The following is a 25,915-nucleotide window of genomic DNA, read 5'->3' as shown; positions in this document are numbered from 1 at the left end:
AAAAGACATGTCCTACCTTGAGGAGCTTAAACCTAAGTATAAGACAAGAGACCACAGCTGGATACACCAAACTGAAACGTGAGGAGCACAAGATGCTGGTCAATATGTTCACGGCCCACCAGCTATCATGTCCAGTGTCAAGGGTTTTTGAGGGAATCATGGCAAAGGAAAGTTTTATAGAGGAATTTGACAGGAGACAAGGAAGTGGTATGTGGATGTCTATAGGGAGCTCCTCCAGTGCTTATGGAGCAGCATGGGAGAGAGCATGAAGGTCCTTGTTTGACATTTTAATAAGTGGATGATTAAGGCAGAGCAGAGGCAGGAATTGTATCCTGTTAGTTTATGAGAGTTCATAGTTAGGGTGGGGATAGCCACCTTAAAAGATGAGTAGTTTTTGTTTGATGTGGTGGAGAAGTGGGAGCCAGTGGAGAGACGCAAAGAAAGGGATGACATCATCAAAGCAGTGAGCAAGGAAAATAATCTTTGCTGCACCATTTTAAATAGGACAAGATTTCATTGTGAAGGCTAGGGAGGAGGCATTTGCACCCATCAACATGAAAGATGTTGAGGGCCTGGATGAGAGATTTGACTTTATGGCTGGTAAAGAAAAGACAGATCCTATAGATATTCTGCAAAAATGGCATTTCAAATCCTCTCTACAATTTGAAAAAAATCAATTTGGATCAATTATTTTTAGAGACAACTATAAGTGACAATTGTATGCAAAAAAGTTAATTGTACTTTACAACTCTTCTGAGTGTCTTTCACTTCTCCTGCTGACTGCCTCATTCTATGGACTATGCTTAGACTTAGCTACCTTGCCGTCGTTTTTGCAAACCTCAGCTCCATATACTCATACAAACAACAGATCCAGATTGTTACTGTGGTGAAAAAATGGGACTTCTTCACCCCCAGTGAGGCTTTTTAACCCCACTGCTTCAGTTTAGTTTGTTTATTTTTATTTCTAGGTATCCATGACTATAATTTGGTGTCGAAAGCACTTTGCTCTTCCCCCACTCCGATTTATTCTTATCCTGTTTGCATACAACTTCACGAAGAATTAGTGCAACCATGTCGTAATTGTTTTCAGTGGAAAAGATGGATTATTCTTTGAGTTACAGATGCAACAACCTATCATACAAGACTTTTTAACAAGAATGAAATAAACTAAATATGCCTATACTAAGACACTTGTATACCTACACTTAGATTATGTATTACAAGGCTTCCAAATTACTTATCAGATGACTGTTCAAGCTTCAGAACACCAATATGGTGAAGGAATCACTTCATCCATCTCTGAAGTACAGCAACCTCTGGAGGGGAGATGTTTAGCTGTACAAAGAAGAAGCACACAATAGTTTAGGGTTGAGAGTAAAAAAAAATATTGTATGCAGTTGAAATTGCAGGATGAATTTTAGCTGGGTAAATTTAATAACTAGAACTGGAAATTAGCCTGGACACCAAGGATAATAAAATATTCTTACACAAACTGATGTGGAGGGCCATGCAAAATGGATTTAAATGGTCCACAGAACATTATGTACAAAGGAGCATTCCACTGGCAAAAAGTTGATGGAGGATTGGAGCTGACTCCTGCTCCAGCCTTGCTCCCCTTCCCCAGCATTCCAAGAGGGAAAGGACAGATTGGACACATGGAGGGATGTGGCAAAGTGGCATAAATTGTACTCAATTCTCCACTGATGTAAGGTAACTGAGGAACCCAAAGCCAATGGCATTACTTAGAACTATTTCTCAGCAACTGTAACTTCCACTGCAGCTGGGAGGCATGGGAATAGGGAACCACAGTTGGCTCCTTGATGCTCCCCTGTGTCCACTGCGTTGAAGTGGAACAGTGAATCGCCCAGGATCTTGAATGACCTTAAAGGATCAGAACTTTATTTCATGATCATTCAAAAAGACAGTCCCTTCCAAACAACACCCTGTCCACCAAAACCACGCTCATCGTTGGCTCAGTACAGGCTCAAAGGAAAGACTGCCATCTTCTGACTCCAGTCACTGGTTTCCCTTCCTACATCCTTTTACTGTTGCTTTATGGTCTCTCATCCAACTGGAAAGGCCTTGAGTTTATGCATTGCCCTGATTAAAAACCTGTGTAACTGACTTTGGAATGGAAAGTGTAAATAGAAAAGTTGTAAAGAAGTCCACTGTTATTCCAAAATGTAAAGCGTTCAAGATTTCCTTAGAAATACTTCAATAATCAAAGCAGAGCTGTTCCTTTCATCTGACTCTATGTGTGCACTTTGTCTCATAGAGATAGTTGTAAATCTAGTGTGGAAAAGCTATAGCCTATTCTAGATCTATTTACTTCCCTATGGTGCAAGAGCTGTCAGCATGATTCTCCACCCCCACCCAGCAATGCAGATAAGTTACTGACCTACACCTAACCCTCTAAAATGGAGCTTTTCTAAGTGGGGGGGAAGCGTTGGGCTGTGGTCAGTGTGCAATTGTCTATCATAAGCTACTTTTTATTATGACCCTGATCCAGCAAAACACTTAAGCATGTGCCTAATTTTAAGTATATTAAGAGTACCATTCAGTGTGATTTTAATAGGGTTACCCATGTGTTAATGCCAGAAAACATGCTCTCCAATTTTGTTGATATATGAAAACAAGTTTGGAATCCTAACGCTGTGAATTTCCTTTCACAAACAAGGTGGATGCCCATGGAAACATTTTGCTAACATCTCTTGAAATTCACAATGAAGTGGCAAGCCATGAGGTTACAACCAGCATTACTGATGCTAGGAATTCAACAATATCCTTTGACAACTCAGGAATCCAGTACAGAAAACAAAGCACGAATCGGGAAAGCTTTGGAAGGCGTACAATGGACAGAACAGTGCCCCACAGCAAGAAGAGCCATTTACGGAGGAGGTCTTCACAGCTAAAAATAAAAATCCCTGATCTAACAGATGTGAATGCCATAGACAGATGGTCGCGGGTGGTGTTTCCCTTCACGTTTTCTCTTTTCAACTTAATTTATTGGTTATATTATGTTAACTGAGTGACTGTACTTTTCTAAAAGACTTCAATAATAATACATGAGATATTGCTCTGCCTGTCAAGTTTATGTATAATATGAACTTTTATTATATATAAAATACACATGTATGTGTGTATACATATAGTGAAAGTGTGTGTATATATAGACACATGCACAGAAGTGTACTCTCTATATATACACACATGTGCACACACACATTCTGAGGTTATGGACAATTCAATATAGAATGCACATCAAAAGAACTTTTTTTAAATTGAAAGACAGGTGTCCTCAAAACAGTAAGCCTTGAGAAAATTGAGTATTGTATAATCTCACTTTGACTGTCATAGAAATTTTCAAACAGTTATAATCATATATCAAGTCAGTATTCATAAACATTGCTTGTAAAAGCTGACAGACATTGAACATAAACTGACACCTTTCCATTGGTGAGTTTAAAATGTCATTTTTATTACATAGCAATGTTACTTTCATCAAGCCAAATTAATTTTCCTTGCTAATAATTCTAGTTTTTATATGTTGTAATAGATTTTTTTCCTGTCAATTTTCAGTGATCGCTTGCTTTCTCTTCTGCAGTAAGTCTAATCATAGGACGAGTGTTGCTTTAATGTTTTGAAGAAATTCATAAATATTTCCAAACATCCGTCTTAAATATTCATCAGCAATGAAAGGAATTTTTTGTAAGTACCAAAATGTACAGTGCAATTTTTTTCACTTGGACTGGTTCCAGCTAATATGTCATTCTGAAAAACAAGCACCTTTTTAGTGTAATTTAGCTAAAAATTCAACCACTGCCAGTGTTCTGCATCTGCTATAGATTTTAAAGGTAATTATTCTAGTGAAAGCATAAAGACATCTCAGGTTATTTGCTAATTCAACATGAAACCATCAAGCTATATTCTTTATTAAACATGCATTCACATGATCAAACATTCTTATAACATTGTATGTTAATGTAAAATATATTTGCATAATATGCATATATATGTATATTTTATCAACTTTTTCTTTTTGTGCTTGATATTGTGACTGCATGCTATGTCATATTTTTGTTTCTGTGATGTTACAACTTTTTATTATCTAGACTTAAGCAAATAGAGCATTTCTAATATTTCAACAATAGCATTTTCATATTTTATTTTATACATATAGCATATACACAAACTCATACAGCTAGTATGTTCCAGTCACAGATCATATCATAAAATGATAGCAAACAGTAGGTCTTGTTTCAGCATTAAACATGATGTGGCCACTTTTGTTTTCATTCCACTTCATTCCCTCATCAGTATCCAGACTTTTTCACTCTAATAGGTTCTAGTAGTAAAGATATACCAGTTTCAGAACTGTAAACTTAATTTACTATTAACAGAACTAGATCTTTCTAAAGAAAAAAAATGATATATTTTTTGTAAACACTTTTTTTAATCACATACATTCATAAATAGAACCAAATACAGTAGTAGACATAGATCGAAAAAACCATTAAGAGCTGGGTCTTGCCAGCTCTCTGCCTACAGAATTCCTATTGATGTCAATAGGAACTTGGCAGGTGTTGTTTCCAGTTTGGAGTGCTACTGATGGGCATTAGTGGAGGGTAAACATGTGGATATGCAACTGCCAACTAAGCAAGATAAGATGAATCTAAAAAGTTTGCCTTTGATCTAAAATATCCCATATTTTCAAAATATCTGAGTTGGTTTGTAAGTACAAGTAAGTGATATTTATGCTGCTGCCATATAAATTCTCTATTCCCATTTTAATCTGTTCCAAGGTACGTAATTCTTCTGTAAAACTTTGTTCTGAGCTGAAACTCAACATACAAACTCAGGCTGCAAGATCTGAGTCACAGTCTGATTCTTGGGCTGATCGGTTTGCAATAATGTATGGGAGAACACAAGTAGCTTGTGGCAAAGCTGCAATTTAACCCTCAGTTGTTACTCACATGAGTAAAGTTAGACACATGCACATGAGATCCTGGAATTGGGGCCTTAGTACTCATACATATTTGGTTACAGTGGGTTAGACAGAGTGCCTGTTACTGTCGTATTCAAACACAGATAAGCTTTGTCAACATCATAAGTCGAAGAGCTTCAAAGAGGGCCCTTATAGCTGGGCTAAAAAATCCAGTTTTTAAAAATTCCCCAATACAAATTTGCATTCTAGAGCATGACATATTTTGAACTTTCTAATAACTCATACATTTGCAAACTGACAATTAAAAAGAATATTTGCAACACTGGCATCATTACAAATGTTTAAACAATTTCAGAACTAAAAGTGCACATTTAAAAAGGGATTTTAAACCCTAACATCATATTTATGCAAACATTCTGATTAATAAAAAACAATTTATAACTTTCCATAATTTTTTTTTAGAAAAATTATCTCTAAACCTATCTTTGAGCAAACCTTGCAAGTAGTGCTCTGCGCAACTGTGCTGAATAATTGGGTTAAATTCCTTCTTCTCTGGGCCCAGATATGCAAGGTGTTGAACACAGTACTGCCAAATCTCATGAGTTTATCATGAGTCACTGTACTTTTTCTTAAAACCCCCAGGTCCTGGAGTCATGTGATCATGCAAGACTCAACTTTCATTTAAAAAAAACAAAAACAAAAACCAAACAACCCCAATACTAAGTTTGTAGCTCTCATGATTGTGGAAAAATACTTTAAAATTTGACCCCTAAAGGCTCAAAATACAGAAGGCAAATAAAAAGAACCCCAAATGTATTGTTTAAAATCTCATGATGTGTAGGCCAATTTGTAAGCCTTTTGAGGGTGGCCTGACTCACAATTTTTGAACATGTGCAACTGGCATCTCTGGAAGGTGTAAGCTCCTCAACTCTCATTGAAGTTAATGGTCAGACCCTCATTTTAACATCCTCTTGCTTCCATGCAAGCAAGCAGGGCCTTCCATTGGTTAACAACAACCCTTCTAGTCATTTAGGACCCAATAGAAATCCATTGAAGTCAATGATGGGCTTTTAACTGACATCAGTGCTGGTCAGATCAAGCTCTTGGAGCTAGAGTATAACCCGACAGTCTGCTGTGATTCAGAGGCAGTGCATTTCTATACTAACCCAGGAACAGACTAGAGAACAATTTGGGTCTCAGAGAATCACAATTCACTTACTCCCCTGATTCCTCCTTACTCGGTTGTGGGGAGAGTAAGTTGTGCACCCTTTTTCCATGGAGCAGTTTATTCCTCCATCTATTTAAAATATAAATGAACATTTTAAGTGTGCCACAAGATTTTGTCTGCATGAGGCTAGCTGAATTCCACGGGGGACACACATTTCAAATCTTGAAACCTTAGGCCAATCTAATAGAAGCCAGGAAACTCTAAATTAAGGCTAACACTCCATCCTGACACCATTGTGCCTTTGTTCATCTTCCCTCATCTCCAGCCTCATCCCTCATGGGCACGCACACACACACACACACACCACATGTTAAGAACAGTGTTTGTCTTAACTTTAAATTTTCTGGCTTGTGTGAATGTCTTCCAGAATGTTATTTAACTATAGGTGATTTTAAACTAACACTAATTATTCTAACCCAGTTATACCAGCATAATGTATTTCGTAACCAGTTAACCCTTTTCTAATTCACAGTGTAACTAAACAGTCATTTCCTCATCTTTCATTCAATAAAGGCATAGAGGAAACTAGGATTATCCTGTGTCGTAGCCCAAAGGTTCAATAAGAAGTAGAATTATTATGGTGGTTAATTTTAAGTTGATTTCATCCCATTGTCAAGGTAAACTAAAACCCTGTCTTTTGTGCTTAGGGCACATTTATGTGTTTTTGGTACATTTCAGTCATGGAAAAAACTAGAACAGTGAAAACTGAATGATGATGAGATGCTATATGAACATGTTGATGAATGAATACTCAATCATTAAAAAGGACTTAAAGATTAATCACTTCTCTTTTACTTGGTGGGAAATAAAGTCTATTTGGTGAATTTATGTTTATTCTGATTTTACGTGTCCCTGATGTTTAATCAGATATTTTTAAAATAAAAGTTGAGCTGAAAATGATTTCCCCAGTTGAGATGAAAGTCAAAATAAATGCTTCTTCACTCAGAATCCACCATACCCTCAAGTGTTTTCTACAGCATAATGAGAGGAGTGTAAAGTTACATCGCTTTAACTTCAAGAAATACTTTGTGGCATAGCCAGGCTTGGGAAGAAAAGGCAAAGTCATAGTCTGGTGCAAGCCATCTTCACGTCCTATTGAAGACTGCATGATCTTCCTCCACTTCATGTGTAGCTTTACCAGCCCAGGAAGCAAAAGAGAATGTGAGATCTGACTGAGACAACACCCGTTCTTGACAGCAGCATTCTGTACACTGTCTCCATTAATCAAGTCAGAGGTTATTTTTAAAAAAATCAAACATTTAAATGTAGTGATTGTTCCAGGAGTACTATTTATTATTAATGTAAAAGTTGGTTTAGAAGACAGAGTACTGAAGGACTCCAGTAGATTTAAATAGAAGTAATCTACATAACAGTTACAGGGAAGATAAAAACCAAAGAAAAGAAGGATATTCAGAATGAAGACTGGCTCAAGGTCCTCAAGTCCTGGATCTCTGGGAAAAGCTAACAGTATGTGTTCAAAACAGACAATCTTCCTCCGATTTGAGTCTGGGAGCAACTAATGGTTTGTGTCACAACCTAAACTGTAATTAAAAGTATTAGACTCTGTGGGCCTTATCCAAAACTCAATGAAAAGATTCCTATTGATTTCAAAAGGCTGTGAATCAGTTTGACATACAGGGAGTTTTTCCAGAATAGCTATTCCTCTATGTACAGATGCTTTTAATCCAGAATGAGCAAACCTTATTCTAAATTAGTTTAATTCATTGAATTAAGCTAATTTAGAATAAGGAACTCTTACTCCAGAGTAAGTACGTTCAGACATGGAGTTACTGAGGAATAATTAGACTGGTTTAAATCCACCTCCAATCTTCTTCCAGAAATTTTTTTTTTGAGTAGACAGGCCCTACTCAAGTATAGATCATGCTGATTTCACACATATTTAGGATATTGTAAAGAATTGCTGAAATGCACATTTTAGCATTTTGAGTGTGAGGATTTATGGTTAAATGTGTCTTCAAGTGTATTCATTTTGAACATACTGTACAGCTAGATATATATGGTAGATATCTATTAAACCCTTACTGCCACATCTAATAATTGTTAAGAGAATTGAACTCCCATTGCAAGTGAATGGGTGTTTTGCCTAAAATTAATAAGGCCATTCACTGGCACAGCATTTTGGGGTCATTAGCTTGCCTGCCACAAATGAAAAACAAGTTTTGTGTCTAACTATCTCCATAGAAAATAAACTAATAGAAAAAATAAAGCAGCTGAAAAGTAAGTCTAAGAATAAAAAGAGCCCTTACACTTGTTTATTTTATGGGACAAAGACAGCAATGCTTACAGTTGCCTTCAAACTCTCTCCAATAGTATAGGGCTTAAACTGTCAAAATGACTAGTGGTTTTGGCTGCCTCAATTTTTAAGTTCTTTCCTTAAGACACCATATTTTTAGAAAAAACTGAGCACCAAGCTTCTCAAACTGGGCCCAAAATATCTCTACTTACTTTTGAAAATGTAGGTTAGGGTGTGCTGAAGACAAAGTGATATGTAGAGAATCTATTGCGAAACAAATCACTAAAATGAACTGCAAGTTTGAACTATTCATGGTTAAACTAAAAATGTGAAATTCCAGGAATTACTTACTCCACTGCAAAGAAAATATTAAAGGGGAATGTATTTGGATGACTAATCTAACATTTGTAATGTTCTTTTATAGCATGGCTTTGTCCTGACATTGCAGAATAACTTACATTGCAGTACATCCTCTCCCTTGGCATCACAACAGACAAAGCTTGATTGCTCAGATTTAACTCCACACACTAGCATTTCAGATAGTACCTATCCAAGCAAAAATAAAATGTGAGGGGTGAAGCAGTCACTGTACTAAAGGCAAACACTGACTGTACTTGTCTGTCCATGATATCATAACAATTTTCGGGTTATCCATGTTAGTTTCAGGGTTACTGTATTTTCTTTTATAAATTAACCATTTGGTGATAATAGGACTGGTGCTCCTCTCATTGCTGGCACTGCATTTTATATGTACATACTGATTTCAGGGGAATCCTAGGGCTTGTCTACATAGTGGGGTAATGCAATCTATATGTGGGGGGAGAGTGATTTCTAAAGCATACCTTCTAAAGCATTTCTAAAGCAATGTTGCACACCAGTGGGTCCATGCAGACCCTGCTGAAGTTCACTAAAGGTTCCCTACTGCTTCAAGCAGCATTACATTAAAATACACCAGCAGAGTCTATGTGGACCAATTAATGCACAACCTGTTAGTGTTCTTTAGAAATCACACCCCGTAGAGCATGTTACTCCACCATAAAGACAAGTCTCTAGCATCAAATGGTGTTTACTGCCCAATTCCCAGGCCACTTCTGGACATTTTCTGTATTTTACATCCACATTGCAGGTGTGTGTTTTTGCACCACTGAACCAGTTTTGTAAACAGATGCCTAACTTATCTGTGGGCTCAAGCCTACAAATACTTGCTACTGAGTAAAGTGATTACTAGGGCCAAGCAAATAATTTATTTTTGTTTAGTTCAGCAGCTGAATTGAAAAATCTAAAAAAAAAAAAAGTTTGTTCCAATCTGAAACTGATTTTTCCCCTCACTGAAACAAATGAGAAAAAAAAATGCAGCTTGATGAAAACATTTTGAACATCATTTCCAAATTCTGATTTGAAACATTTTTAAATAAAATATTGATTTGAATCGACAATTCTTTTCTGAATGGTTTGTTTTGAAAATGTTTTTATCTTTCTATGTAAAATAATGCTAAGCTTTGTATTGATTCCTGAAAGTGTTTTTATAGTAGTGTCCATTGTTCTAAATCAGATACCCCTTCTAAAGCCCTGATTCAGCCAAGCACATAAGCAGGTGCTTAATTTTAAGCATGTGAGTAGTCCAACTCAGGTCAATGGGATTATTCACATACTTAAAGTTAACCACATGCTTACATGGTTGACCGAATCGGGGCCCAAGTGAGAAATCAGCTCAGTTTGAATATCAAATTTTGGAATCCAAAACAAAAAGAACTTTGGCTTTAATCCTTAATTTGCTGCAAAAATAGCTTCCAAAGAAGCTTTGAGGCGGTGTAATAGAAAGAACTTTAACAATATCTAGTGCTTCTTCAAGGCACACTGTTTCCAAAGCTGCAGCTGCTAATGTTTATAGTGACTGGGAGTGTGATGATAAATAAGGAAAGATTTCCTCCCAATGGTCTGAAAGGCAGCCAGATCACTCCACCTGGGGGATCCCCAGAATTGGTTCTGCTGTAGCAACAATACTCCATGCCCACTACAGGCGATTGGATTTACCCCACAAAAATAGAAATAACTGTCTGCTTTGCATAGGTGCTGGAACTAGGGGTGCTGCTGTACCCCATGTCTTGAAGTGGTTTCCATCATATACAGGGTTTACAATTTGGTTCAGTGGCTCTCAGCACCCCCACTATACACATTGTTCAACACCCTTGTTGCCTAGAGATGGACAGACTGATGCTGGTTTGATGCGCAGCATTTTGTTTACAGTCAGCAGATCCAATGCCAATAAAAACACAGCATGTAGAAGATACAATATGATGTGTGCCACAGCTTTGTTCGGCTCACCTTTCCTTCCCTTTGCAGCATCTGGGATGGTAAAGCAAGATAAGTTGATTACAGCTCAATGACAGTAGAATACATGCGTACAGCACTGGCTTGGTGTTCATTGTCGTGTTGGCTGCTATAAAAATCACCTTGTATTATGTTTTGAGATTGGAAGGCCTTGATATGAGTTTATGTCCATGTCATTTTCACAATACAAGATTAATTATAAAATCAAAGAAAAAAAGAGGGCATTTCTGAAAGACCATTACCCCTATACAATATGCACCCTATAAAAATAAGGAGCAACCACTGGGAACAGTTAACAAAAAAAAGTGCAATTTTGAGAAACATTTTCCCATATCCCCATAAAATTGGCACTTTTGACTTTACCTGATATTAATTATTATACAATAGTTTTATAACATTTAAGTTATTGCAACATTTCATAATTTTCCTCGTCACCACCTTCAAACAGAAATATATACTTATTTTCTAGCAATAAAAAAAAAACCACAATAGCCCATATGCAGCTCAGATATCAAAGTGTACATTGCATAGTTAGTGAAACAACCACACCAACAGCAACCTTTTACTCTACGGGGCATAAATTTCAAAATACTATGTAACTGGTTACACCTGCAGAGTGTTCTTGATTTGTAATAATATTGTTTGGATTTTATATATATTACTTCACACAATACACTTCCGTGCATCTCATTTGCCTCCACAATATACATTTTAATTGAGCAAAGATTGGTATAATGTCCTAATGACCTCAGTGAGGGTGAATGTCTCTTTATCACTGTTTCTTGCAAATATGTAAAATTCCAAATGCAGATGACAGTTAACATTCACAAAGATGTAGTTTTAATTACCATGTTGATTAATCAATCTGAAAAGCCAGATGCCTAATTATAATGAAAGGTCAAGTAGAACAAATTTTGATAGTTCATCTGTTTCAATATTAGAGGCATTTGTTGAATGGGAAAGTGATTTTAAAAATATTTAATTATTTTGAATATCAAGGGCCTTATTTTCCTTTACACACTAAAGGTACCTTTGCAACATTCTTACACTGTATTAAGGGTTTCAGAGTAGCAGCCATGTTAGTCTGTATTCGCAAAAAGAAAAGGAGTACTTGTGGCACCTTAGAGACTAACACATTTATTTGAGCATAAGCTTTCATGAGCATCCGATGAAGTGAGCTGTAGCTCACGAAAGCTTATGCTCAAATAAATTTGTTAGTCTCTAAGGTGCCACAAGTACTCCTTTTCTTTTTGTATTAAGGGTCTTAATGTAAATGAGAATCAGATCCCCAGGATTTAGAAATTGAAACTGAGGTACCCAAAAATCTGTAATTTTCCTCTGATAGAATATAGCTAAGAATGACTCATGCTACATAAAGAGCTGCTATCTTTTCACAGTTTTCCATGGTAAATGACATTTTATTATTAGGATAGTTACATAAAACACCATGAACTTCACCTCTGAGAGCAGAGAATTTGTCAATATTCTTTGCTTTTATTTCTGCAATTTACAAATCCATGTTCTAAAATCAGCTGTCATAAAGTCATATTTTGTATGCACTCCTCACACATTGTGGCTTGTCAAAAATGTCATCTATTGAGTAGAGTGTGAATAAATGTCTACTAATCATTACTTTAACCAGCTAGAGGATAGAACCAAAATGATTTCTATAAAAGACAGGATCCATAGCTCATTAAAGCCAATAGCAAGAGTCCCATTGATTTCAAAGGGTTTTGATTAAGACTTAGAGTTAATGTCACCTAGGTGTGATCTCAATTTCCTTAATTAACAACATAGTTCTCAATCTTTTGCATAAGGTTAGTGACTTAAAGAGCTCTTAAAATAGTTTATCTGAGTCACAGATTCAGCACAGGTGTGCACAACATCAGGTCAATACAGAGCAGATGTTTAAAATCAGAAATTCTACTAGGCATGAGGGAAAGAAATGCATACGATTTGGGATTAATTAAATATGCAAGCACTGAATGGGGAACAACTGGCTAGGCAGCAATCACACTGGCCACATAACATACATTTCCTCTCTTGTTCCTGCAGAGCAAGGATATTCAAGCAGCTGTTATGCTAGTTCTTTTGATATCAAAGTGACTGCCTTTATCTTGTGTGTTAATGGTGGCTTCTATGCCTGGAGGAGAGCTGTCAGGGTAGCAACATTAGTGTGGCTAGCCTAGAATGGATGGTGCATCCCCACTTCAACTACCCATGCCAGACTCATGTAATGGCATACAATGATGCTGTACTAGTCCATGTTCTGGGATGGATTCCAGGTGGGATATTCCATGGTTCTAAGCGGTGCTCTATGAATTCATTTGCAGGTTCCCTCTCTGCCCTAACATGTCTGTGGCAGTGGCATGAGAACAATAGTTTATGTAAATAACTTCCAAGTGGAGTAATTCATTAAAGCAGACAGCATTTGGCAGCATGAATTTCTAATGAGAATGCGATTAAGGAATTCAGTTTCCGAACCACAAAGTGATTCATAGCACACTTTCTTGAATGACATCTGTATTCAAATGCTGTGGGAACATAGCAGAAATGGAGCAGGCAGATGTGGAGTTAAAATGCTGAGGCTGTGTTGGTGGCCAACTGTTTGAGACAGCAGGACCTGTTTAGTTAGACAGATTTCTTCATGCAACTTGAATGAGAACCATTTGATGATCATGTGGAAGTCCTTTATCAGAATGGCACTCACCTCCTTTTCAGTTTTGACAGTGAGGGATCACATTTCAGTCCCATAGGTCAAGATACGACCACTAAACTTTCATCTCTCTAGTTACCAAGGTGTTTGTGTGGAAGATGCTCTTGATGAAGCGCCCCATTGCTGATGGCCCTATTGGGGTGTGGACTTCAAGTTCTTGCTCAATGCAGCCCATGTTATCCACCAATGTTCCCTAAGGCAGTATGGTCTTTTGCTCTGAATGCCTCCAACTTCCCTGTGAGAGTTGGCTTTGACTTCAATCCAGTGAAAGCAGGATAGAAAAGACTCCCTCCCCCGCCCCCTGAAGACCTAAAGCACAGTGGTTGGACGGTGTCAACAGATACCTGTCCCTTACAGGCATTCTACTTCATAATACCTGGTTGAGGACAAAACATCATGGAGGCACATAGTGCATTCTTTGGCCGGTACACTGTCCAAACAGTATGAGAATTAACTTTGTAGGTGACTTATAGTGAAGAAGAAAGGAGGTGGTAGATAAGAAAATACAGCCCAAGTGATTACCATTGTGGGATAGCAATGGAAGATTAACAGCACTGGGCTTGATTAGCCTGCATCATCATTGCAAATTAGGCAAGTTGCCAGCACAGATTGAAGCAAAATCTGAATTTAAACCTACACCCTCCACCATGCTTCCAACCTTGGGTTTAAGGTTTTTCTGTGGGGATAAAAGGGGTGATTAGGGACAATGTCCAGCTATAGCTCAGACTAACTGGGCAGTGAGGACATACCCAAGCTACCTCATATGGAAACATATGGTTCTGGCATGTGTCTGGCTATGCTCTGCCAATATGCATTTATAGGCACAAGCTCATCATGGCAAGAACTTGGAATTGTTGCTACACTTTCATCCACACACGATTCTTGATAGGAGACTGATGACCTGTTAAATTTTGATGAGGCCTGCTGCTATGCCCACCTAATTAAAGGCTGATTATCATTTAGAACCACCAACATCACACACTTCATTGTTCAGCCATCAACAGGGACCAAATTCTTCCCCCTGAACCAGAGAAGTACAGCAATGGAAAAGGAATCCTCCCTGCCCAAGCCATACAACTGCTGCAGTCCTATGACCTGATTTTCAGAGATGCTGAGCAAATCCAACTACAGTCAATGGTAGCTGCAAGTGCTGAGCATCTCTGAATATCTGGCCCCTCAGGCTCCCTCTGCTGAGGGTTGGGGTGATGGCAAGAGGATAAATAAAAAACACTAGCAGACCTTCTGACCCAGCACTGCTACAACAGCCCCATCCCTCTTTTGTCTACTAGGTCCCTAGGAGCTTCTATTGAGCTTAGCTCTGTGCCCTACAGGAGCTACACAGACAAGGCCTGGCCTCCTAAATTTCAATGCCAGGGTGGACAGAAAAGAAAGCACAGGTGGGATTTACACCTGTGCTTTTTATGGCAGGTGGGCTGCTCAGAGAAGATCTCCACACTAGATGTCATTTAGAAGAATTAATTTTGAAGGGTCCAGTTCATCAAAATACCTGGGAATTCAACATTTGCTATGAGAGATCAGCCTTATTGTTATTTAACTCATTTGGGAATGAAAAAAATGCTTACCTTCTTCTAGGGGCTGATTGGATTGACTATGCTATTTTTATACTTTATCCAGTGACAATGAGATGACTCTTGAGAAAAGTGAGTGAGTTTTGGCCAAAAATGTGCATTGCTTTACGGTGTATAAAAAGGAGACACTCAGGACTCTATTCTCATTTACACTCAGGCCCAATTACATTGCTCTGAAAGTGGAAAGAAAAATTAAAGTGATTGTAAATGAGGGATAGGAAATCGCATCAGGTGGAAAGGATGAAGGCCTTCCTGTGTTGCCAAGCATCATGGTACAGCAAATTTAGCAAGCATATTGTGATCATATAAAAAGTATATAATTTTTGGCAGAATTTCTGTTTAAAATTAAGTGACCTACTTAGCATGCAACTCTAGCTGATTGTCAATTGCATTTCTTGAAAAGACTTTTTAATACCCTTAGCTACAATAAGAAAAACAACCACTAAATGATCCAATTCCTGGTGGATAGCTGTCCACAGCACAAAAGCCACCACAACCACTTGGGCTAACTGGCTCCTTCATTGGCATTCCCATCAGCAAGATCACAGCCTGAACACATGTGGAGACAAAGCTACTTTCTTGTGGTGGTCTATCCAGAAGAGGGCTGTGGTCCTCACACTCAAAGAATCTTAATCTGCCATATTTCGCAAGCACTGATTTCATTGGAATTAGTAAAACTGAGCCTCTTCTATTGATCCTGCCCTTTCCCAGCACCTCAGTCAGCTTTCCCAAATTAGCAGTGCCTGTCAGTGACAGATTTCAGAGTAGCAGCCGTGTTAGTCTGTATTCGCAAAAAGAAAAGGAGTACTTGTGGCACCTTAGAGACTAACAAATTTATTAGAGCATAAGCTTTCGTGAGCTACAGCTCACTTCATCGGATGCATTTGGTGGAAAAAACAGAGGAGAGATTTATATACACACACACAGAGAACATGAAACAATGGGTTTATCATACACACTGTAAGGAGAGTGATCACTTAAGATAAGCCATCACCAACAGCAGGGGGGGGAAAGGAGGAAAACCTTCCATGGTGACAAGCAGGTAGGCTAATTCCAGCAGTTAACAAGAATATCAGAGGAACAGTGGGGGGTGGCGTGGGGGGGGAGAAATACCATGGGGAAATAGTTTTACTTTGTGTAATGACTCATCCATTCCCAGTCTCTATTCAAGCCTAAGTTAATTGTATCCAGTTTGCAAATTAATTCCAATTCAGTAGTCTCTTGTTGGAGTCTGTTTTTGAAGCTTTTTAGTTGAAGTATAGCCACTCTTAGGTCTGTGATCGAGTGACCAGAGAGATTGAAGTGTTCTCTGACTGGTTTTTGAATGTTATAATTCTTGACGTCTGATTTGTGTCCATTCATTCTTTTACGTAGAGACTGTCCAGTTTGGCCAATGTACATGGCAGAGGGGCATTGCTGGCACATGATGGCATATATCACATTGGTAGATGCGCAGGTGAACGAGCCTCTGATAGTGTGGTTGATGTGATTAGGCCCTATGATGGTATCCCCTGAATAGATATGTGGACAGAGTTGGCAACGGGCTTTGTTGCAAGGATAGGTTCCTGGGTTAGTGGTTCTGTTGTGTGGTGTGTGGTTGCTGGTGAGTATTTGCTTCAGATTGGGGGGCTGTCTGTAAGCAAGGACTGGTCTATCTCCCAAGATCTGAGAGAGCGATGGCTCATCCTTCAGGATAGGTTGTAGATCCTTGATGATGCATTGGAGAGGTTTTAGTTGGGGGCTGAAGGTGATGGCTAGTGGCATTCTGTTGTTTTCTTTGTTGGGCCTGTCCTGTAGTAGGTGACTTCTGGGTACTCTTCTGGCTCTGTCAATCTCTTTCTTCACTTCAGCAGGTGGGTATTGTAGTTGTAGGAATGCATGATAGAGATCTTGTAGGTGTTTGTCTCTGTCTGAGGGGTTGGAGCAAATGCGGTTATATCGTAGCGCTTGGCTGTAGACAATGGATCGAGTGGTATGATCTGGATGAAAGCTAGAGGCATGTAGGTAGGAATAGCGGTCAGTAGGTTTCCGATATAGGGTGGTGTTTATGTGACCATCGCTTATTAGCACCGTAGTGTCCAGGAAGTGGATCTCTTGTGTGGACTGGTCCAGGCTGAGGTTGATGGTGGGATGGAAATTGTTGAAATCATGGTGGAATTCCTCAAGAGCTTCTTTTCCATGGGTCCAGATGATGAAGATGTCATCAATGTAGCGCAAGTAGAGTAGGGGCATTAGGGGACGAGAGCTGAGGAAGCGTTGTTCTAAGTCAGCCATAAAAATGTTGGCATACTGTGGGGCCATGCGGGTACCCATCGCAGTGCCGCTGATTTGAAGGTATACATGTCCCCAAATGTGAAATAGTTATGGGTCAGGACAAAGTCACAAAGTTCTGCCACCAGGTTAGCCGTGACAGTATCGGGGATACTGTTCCTGACGGCTTGTAGTCCATCTTTGTGTGGAATGTTGGTGTAGAGGTCTTCTACATCCATAGTGGCTAGGATGGTGTTTTTAGGAAGATCACCAATGGACTGTAGTTTCCTCAGGAAATCGGTGGTGTCTCGAAGATAGCTGGGAGTGCTGGTAACGAAGGGCCTGAGGAGGGAGTCTACATAGCCAGACAATCCTGCTGTCAGGGTGCCAATGCCTGAGATGATGGGGCGTCCAGGATTTCCAGGTTTATGGATCTTGGGTATCAGATAGAATACCCCAGGTCGGGGCTCCAGGGGTGTGTCTGTGCGGATTTGTTCTTGTGCTTTTTCAGGGAGTTTCTTGAGCAAATGCTGTAGTTTCTTTTGGTAACTCTCAGTGGGATCAGAGGGTAATGGCTTGTAGAAAGTGGTGTTGGAGAGCTGCCTAGTAGCCTCTTGTTCATACTCCGACCTATTCATGATGACGACAGCACCTCCTTTGTCATCGCTCTCTCAGATCTTGGGAGATAGACCAGTCCTTGCTTACAGACAGCCCCCCAATCTGAAGCAAATACTCACCAGCAACCACACACCACACAACAGAACCACTAACCCAGGAACCTATCCTTGCAACAAAGCCCGTTGCCAACTCTGTCCACATATCTATTCAGGGGATACCATCATAGGGCCTAATCACATCAGCCACACTATCAGAGGCTCGTTCACCTGCGCATCTACCAATGTGATATATGCCATCATGTGCCAGCAATGCCCCTCTGACATGTACATTGGCCAAACTGGACAGTCTCTACGTAAAAGAATGAATGGACACAAATCAGACGTCAAGAATTATAACATTCAGAAATCAGTTCGAGAACACTTCAATCTCTTTGGTCACTCGATCACAGACTTAAGAGTGGCTATCCTTCAACAAAAAAGCTTCAAAAACAGACTCCAACAAGAGACTGCTGAATTGGAATTAATTTGCAAACTGGATACAATTAACTTAGGCTTGAATAGAGCCTGGGAATGGATGAGTCATTACACAAAGTAAAACTATTTCCCCATGGTATTTCTCCCTCCCACCCCACCCCCCACTGTTCCTCTGATATTCTTGTTAACTGCTGGAATTAGCCTACCTGCTTGTCACCATGGAAGGTTTTCCTCCTTTCCCCCCCTTGCTGTTGGTGATGGCTTATCTTAAGTGATCACTCTCCTTACAGTGTGTATGATAAACCCATTGTTTCATGTTCTCTGTGTGTGTGTATATAAATCTCTCCTCTGTTTTTTTCCACCAAATGCATCCGATGAAGTGAGCTGTAGCTCACGAAAGCTTATGCTCTAATAAATTTGTTAGTCTCTAAGGTGCCACAAGTACTCCTTTTCTTTTTGTCAGTGACAGAGTAGATGCTTCCTTTCTGGTGGGCTTGATTTTTTCTTGTTTTTCTTGGCCATTTTTCTACCTCTTCTTCATTTAGCCTCTTCCTCTCTATTTGTTCTCATCTCTTCCTTTTATTTTTCTGTTCCTGAACATTGACTCTGACATACTCTCCTCCTCCCCATTGTCAGTCTTTTCTTCATCCCTCCTCCAATCTCTTTTCTGATCCCCTCACTCATTTTCGTTCTTCTTCCATTCCTCCATCATTTCTGTCCCCATGCTATCTGCCTGTCTTCTTCTGATGCAACGTCTGTGTAGGACTTACAGGGGAGGAGCAGCACCTGGGCAGGAAGCCAGTGAGAAGGAATCCCAATGAGAGACACTAACTGACCCTAGCTAGGAAACATGCAAATGCCTATTTGCTTTGAATAGAGACTGAACTGGAGAGGCACCCCAGACGCTAGTCCTGAAGAGTCCCAGCTGGACTGCCCTAAGGGCTCAAACAAAACTGCTATGACTCACTTTGAATGGTCACTGTTTAATCGTCTCTACCTTGCAGATGTTCCCTGCCTGATGCAGTAAAATACCCTTTCCCTTAGCCATGTGCCTGAGTAGTTATTAGAGCCCACTAAGGAGAGTGCTTAGCTGCAGTAGCACCTACAGTACTTCCCTCCAAGTCGCAGTACATGTGGAATGCTACTGGCACCGTAGGGGTTTGCTGTACTCAATTTCTGGGCAGCCTTAGTGTTTACACAATTAATATAAAGCAACAGGCCAAGCTAAGTTGGGTGGTTGCATAACACAGAAATATTTTAGAACTGAACACCAGTCTTGCAATGAGCAAAATGAGTTTTATGAGTGTCAGTCTTATCCATATAGTCCACTTACCAAGCCCTGAGAGGTAGCGAGTGCCTTCAGCTCCCCTTGGCTTTAGGGAAGCCTACAAGCCACTCTGTACCCTATACTATTGTACCATTTGCTTCGGTGAAATCCAGCGCTGGCACAGCAGGTCAGTATGAAGTTCTTTGGCAGAGCTGAGTCACGAGGTTTGCATTATGACTGCACCTTGCTCAGTTAGGAGCCAGGTCTGCAGTCAGTTCAAGTGAACTATTCATTAGTTCTATATGCAGTACGTTTATTTGTTACTGCTGGCTTTTCGGGGTCCACTGCCAATACACAGGTGCTTATAATGGACCTTGAAAAGACGTTGTATATGAGGTCAGCTACACTGCAGAGAGCACTTTATTATTACAGATTGACAATGTTTGGATTCCTTTAGAAGCCCTAGTTTTACAGTATCATGGGCAAATCAAACCTTAAAATGGCAGAAGTTGCAAGCTATGTTATATAGTATGAAAGTAGGCACATCACTTTCTTACAGGGCAATAGTACTTATCCCAGCTGCCATTGTGGGTTTTTAGAATCTAATTCCTGACATGGAATGCAAATGAGTATAACATTTCAGACAGTCCCCCAACCTGAAGCAAATACTCACCAGCAACCACACACCACACAACAGAACCACTAACCCAAGAACCAATCCTTGCAACAAAGCCTGTTGCCAACTGTGTCCACATATCTATTCAGGGGACACCATCATAGGGCCTAATCACATCAGCCACACTATCGGAGGCTCGTTCACCTGCACATCTACCAATGTGGTATATGCCATCATGTGCCAGCAATGCCCCTCTGCCATGTACATTGGCCAAACTGGACAGTCTCTACGTAAAAGAATAAATGGACACAAATCAGATGTCAAGAATTATAACATTAAAAAAAACAGTCAGAGAACACTTCAATCTTTTTGGTCACTCGATTACAGACCTAAAAGTTGCAATTCTTCAACAAAAAACTTCAAAAACAGACTACAAGGAGAGACTGCTGAATTGGAATTAATTTGCAAACTGGATACAAATTAACTTAGGCTTGAATAGAGACTGGGAGTGGATGGGTCATTACACAAAGTAAAACTATTTCCCCATGTTTATTCCTCCCCACACCCCCCACTGTTCCTCAGATGTTCTTGTCAACTGCTGGAAATGGCCCACCTTGATTATCACTACAAAATGTTTCTCCCCTCCCCCCTCCTCCTGCTGGTAATAGCTCACCTTAAGCGATCACTCTCGTTACAGTGTGTATGGTAACACCCATTGTTTCACGTTCTCTATCTATATAAATCTTCCCACTGTATTTTCCACTCAATGCGTCCAATGAAGTGAGCTGTAGCTCACGAAAGCTTATGCTCAAATAAATTTGTTAGTTGCTAAGGTGCAATAAGTACTCCTTTTCTTTTTTCTTGATTTTTTATATTACTCTTCTTTTACCACTAATAATGGTTGACTGGTTTTGCCCAAATACTTCCCTAAAAGGTGCTGGGAGAAAACAGACATATGCCAGTGTGGCACCAAGAGAAGATAAGTACCTTGATGGTATTGGACAAGGCCATCAGGAATCAAGGTACTATGATACTATGGTGATAGGCACAGTTTAGGAAACTCAGTAGAAGCCAGCCTCTGTCTCTCCTTAAGAGAGATGAAGCCTTTTGTGCACAGATTGTTGTTTCCTAGAAGAGATCCCAGGCATGATTTCTAGGGCTTGTCTATATTAACACAGTTTCAGCAAACTGGGGTATAAATCTACCCTTCACTAGCCTGCTATGCACTAAGTTTTATGTGGACCTGAGTACTACTCACTAAAATTTCTGTAGTATGTTTTGATCTAGTCTGCTGCTTTGAAACACTAGTAATCAACCTAATGGCATACCAGTTATGGTTCCTCAGGGTCAGAATAGCTGTGGAAGTAGGCTTGTTACCTGCTAATACGTGCCATTACCATTTTCATAAATTTCCAATGTAAAACAGGTCAAACAGAAAAATGAAATTTGTTTTTGACAACAGTTCTTGATGTTCTGCCTGTCTTTATCTAGCTGCTGATATGGCTATCTGTGAAGAAATTGCCTAGGACGAGCTAAGACACCACTTCAGAATTTAGACTGTTAATAGAAAACTCAGTGAGAAGCTTGCACTGTGAAAGAGAGCTTGTTGTGGTGCCTCTCTTCTGAGCACATGTGACCACTGACTCCTAGATTGGGAGGAACAAGGTGTACAAGATTGGGAGGAACAGGTACAGGCTTAGGTGTGACTTCTAGAGCATGGCAGCCATTTTGCTCTGCAGAGGTCCATGCAAATATATTCATTTCCTTTTGGCTTTGATCTGCATAGGTTCGTGTTCTTCCCCCACACACACCATCTTACTCCCTGGCCCAAAATTTTGATTGATGCTCCAGATGCAGCCAAATTTTCCTTTGAGTTTTAGGGTTGGTTGGAAACTGCCACTCTTCACCTTTCTCCAGCAGTTTCATGGTTTGTTTGTTTGTTTTTTTACTTCCAACCATGAGCCAGTGTGGCCAATCACACTCGTTGATCTGTCTGGAAAGTAGCAGGCATGATGACCTCCTAGTCTGCTCCTCTAGCGATATTGTCTAGGGCAGTGAGCTGTCATGTTCCTCCTTCCTGCAATTTTTAACATGGCTGCCATGCTGGTCATTCTCTCCCTCAGTTCAGCAGAAGCAAGACTATGAACAAAAAGCCAGCAGCTGACAAGAGACAAAGATTTAATCTTTCCTCAATGTCTAATATGGTGTTCTGCTTCTCCTCACTATTAATTTCTATTACCTTCTCTGTTAGTCAAATGCTTCAGAGCTCAGAAAGTTGTGACAAAACCCATTCATTCTAATGGGAACTCATAACCAGGTGAATTCTGCATGTTTTGAATGTAACAATGGAAAATATCCCCAATTTTCATGGGTAATTTCAGGTTCTAACACCACAAAAACAAAACAAACAAACCAAAAACAGCTGATACACACAATATCAAACCCTCTTACAAACCTACAGCATACCTAACTTGCAATGTTCCTGGTGATAGCTATTCTAGTCCATATTAAAGGATCTGAGGCAGAGTGACTGATACATGCTGATGTGATATGTTGCAGTGAGACAACACTGGGACATTTGCCAATAAACTCCACTTAAGATTGTTTAACAATTTTAAAAATCACCCATTTGTTATGCTCACCATTTTAGTGTGGGTAATTATGAAGCAGAAATACCTTCTTGAACTTTTGCTATCCCAAGTGCTTATAAATATCTGGACATCTCCCAGGTCCAACAGATGTATACCAAGAGTTTACTGCATGTCAAAATGAGTTACAAGTGAGGGCATTGCTGCTGCCTCTAAATTGGGGTTGATGACCAAACTGGATCCACCTGTCCCCATAATGGTTTTTGAAATACTTGAAACATTGAGTTGTTTAAACTCAACTGCCAAGGAAAGTTGAAAACGGAAAGAAACACTGCGCTAGTCAGACAGCGAGTGTAAGAGTCTAGATGAAAGATGAAATCCTAGCTCTGTTGAATTCATTGGGTGTTCTGTCGTTGACTTCAATGGGGCCAGGTTTCACTCTAACGGGACACCCAGTAGCCAGGAAGGAGGAAAGTAAGAGAATTAGATAGGGACAAAGCATTCTTGTGGAAAATAGATATCAAGAAAGGAGGTGCAGAAGGGCTCAATCTTCTTCCATTGTATCAACTTCTGTATGAAACTATTGGAAGAGACTTTTAAGGGGAGGAAAGTGTGCTGGCACCATATGGGCAGACAAAGGAACATAATTAACTAAAAGCACATTTTATTATTATTAGTAGTAGTAATCATGTTAATTACGGTAGTTCCAAAGGGCTAACCAAGAGTGGGTCCCCATTGTGCTAGGCACTGTACAAAAAGAGCCATGTACAGTAACCACAATAGAGACCATCCCTGCCTTGAAGATCTTACAATCTAAATAGACAGGGCAGATACAAGGTGGAGGAAGGGGTAGACCAGGCAAGCTGAGTGAGCAATGTGATGGCAGCAAAGAGCATGTTAGTTCCATGACTTATTCATTTATTTGGGTGATGTTACTTAGAAGGAGATAAGCTAAATGGAATGAAGGGGAAAAAAGGGAAGGGGACAGGGCAGGGAGGAGAGGGTAAAAGGGGTAGGTGTGACTGAAACTGAGATGAAAAGACTAGGTGGGAGGGAAGGAGCAAGCAGCCCATCAGCACAGGGCAGAGAAAGCCCAGTCAAGACTGCAGAAATGTCTCTGAATGTCCAAGGGTCCCTGCTTTGGCTGCTTCTGCTTCTATTGGAATTTGGCATTTTCCCCACGGCCATGGGGTGATGGAGATGCACCATCTGGGTCTTAGTTTCCCCAGAGTGTGTGTGTAGGGGTCTCCCCTCTACAGTTCTAGGTCAGGGGGTGATGGGGAGAAGGGTGGCCCTGTTTGGGCCCCATTTTACCCCTTTTCTCTTCACCCCAGTGTGACAGTCCCTACTTTGGCTGCTTCTGCAGCTGCCCCTACTGACTGTGAGGAAGACAGCAGAGGAAGGAAAGACAGCAACATATAAGCTTTGGATGGTTAACATTTAGCTAACAGACATCAGGGTTAGTCAGACATCACAATAGTTTACTGCCACTACCGCCACTGTTCTGGCCTTAAAATCTATGAATGCCTAGATAAATTGTATGCCTTGCATAGGTGCCAACTTTCTAGTGTTCTGGGGGATGCTCAACCCACAGCTCTGCCCCGGGCCCCATCTCCACTCTATCTCTTCCTCCAATGCCCCACCCCTGCCCTGCTTCTTCCCACCCTGTTCCACCCCCACCTCCCCCGTGCCTCCTGCATGCTGTGGAACAGCTAATCTCAGCGGGAGGGAGGGGGAGGTGCTGATTGGCAGGTCACTGGCGGGTGAGAGACTCTCCAGGGAGGGGGAGGAGCTGATCAGTAGGGCCGCTGGTGGGTGGGAGGCACTGGGAGGAGGGGAAGGAGGAGGGGGAGGAGCTGATTGGGGGGCTGCCGGTGGGTGCTCCAGCCCCGGAGCACCCATGGAGTTGTCACTGATGGTGCCTTGTCCTTACAATAAGGAGTCAAAGGAATTAGAACTCATTAGTTAATTTTACAATAACAGGTTGGTGATGTGGGAAAGTGAGAAGAGCATACACAAAGTCTCCCCCCAGCCTTTTTTTCTGGTACTTTCAGAGTGGTTATACCAACCCTAGTCAGAAAAAAAAAAAAAAAAGAGGAGAAGCTTCATATTTGGATCTACCTGAAATATTGCTGATATACTGTACGGTATCCAGGACTACCTCAAGCACACCTTTTGACCAATGTTAGAATTGCTACAGCACAGAGAGTTTGAAAATATTCAGCTTATCCTAAGAGGATATCTTATGAATTTCGTGGTTTGGACATATTTATAACCTGGGATACTTTGAGAAAATTATTGCCATGATAAATGAATAACTGTGTGGGAAAGCACAGAGGTAGGCGGAGGCATTTTCTGTATCCTTTTTCTAAGGAAAGTCTTGGGTATGAAGACATCAATGGGTATGGCTTCATACATGATAGCTGGCCTGGCCTGGCCCATCAATTCAGAACCAGGGGACTATTACTATTGTTGGGGATTGGGCCTGCTTTGAGCAGGGGGTTGGACTAGATGACCTCCTGAGGTCCCTTCCAACACTGATCTTCTATGAGTCTACAATTACATATCAATTTTATTCTAACTAATAACTTTCATTTTTGTACAAAGTGCTACACAGTTTATGTGAAGCTCTACCACACTAGCTTTCTTTTTGTTTCATTTACTTTACTGTCAGTTTAAATTTGAAACTTTACATGAAAATAAATGAGTCCTAACAATTCAGAGACTGCAGGAGAACTGGCAGTAAATAAAGCAACATATTTATGGCTTCATAAAGCAGGAAATCAGTCACTTTTATTATTTCCATAGGAGCTCATTTTGTGTCCCACCAGAAGGCTAATTTGTGAGTCAAACACATCTTTGTTACCCTGGTCACTGCTATCTTCCTAGGCCAGCATGATGCATGTCACATTATTTTCTTAGAGTGACTGGAAGCCTTTTCGTGTGGTCTAATAGCTGGAGGATATCGTATAACAGTTGAATTAGCAAAGTAAGCCTATTGATTTTTGTTACCTTTTATCTTCTATTCCATCACTCTTAT

The 25,915-nt window shown here is 40.2% G+C and overlaps 1 protein-coding gene across 3 annotated transcripts in view; it reads left to right on the top strand.

The window, feature by feature from the left end:
* GABRB3 (gamma-aminobutyric acid type A receptor subunit beta3) overlaps window positions 1-25,073 on the top strand; it is a 162,203-nt gene extending 137,130 nt beyond the window's left edge. For 2 of the 3 annotated variants that reach the window (XM_038387076.2, XM_043492325.1), the window contains one exon: window positions 2,678-5,622. In XM_038387076.2, the coding sequence (XP_038243004.1) occupies window positions 2,678-3,028 (351 nt within the window). In that variant the 3' untranslated portion in view covers window positions 3,029-5,622. Of the gene's footprint in view, window positions 1-2,677; window positions 5,623-24,858 lie in introns of those variants that run through there. The other variant, XM_043492362.1, reaches the window with a different exon arrangement.
* The last annotated feature ends 842 nt before the right edge of the window (window positions 25,074-25,915 follow it).

This window comes from Dermochelys coriacea, chromosome 1, assembly GCF_009764565.3.
Source record: "Dermochelys coriacea isolate rDerCor1 chromosome 1, rDerCor1.pri.v4, whole genome shotgun sequence".
In the NCBI taxonomy this organism is placed as follows: domain Eukaryota; kingdom Metazoa; phylum Chordata; order Testudines; family Dermochelyidae; genus Dermochelys; species Dermochelys coriacea.
This window is presented reverse-complemented; position numbering and strand designations above follow the sequence as displayed.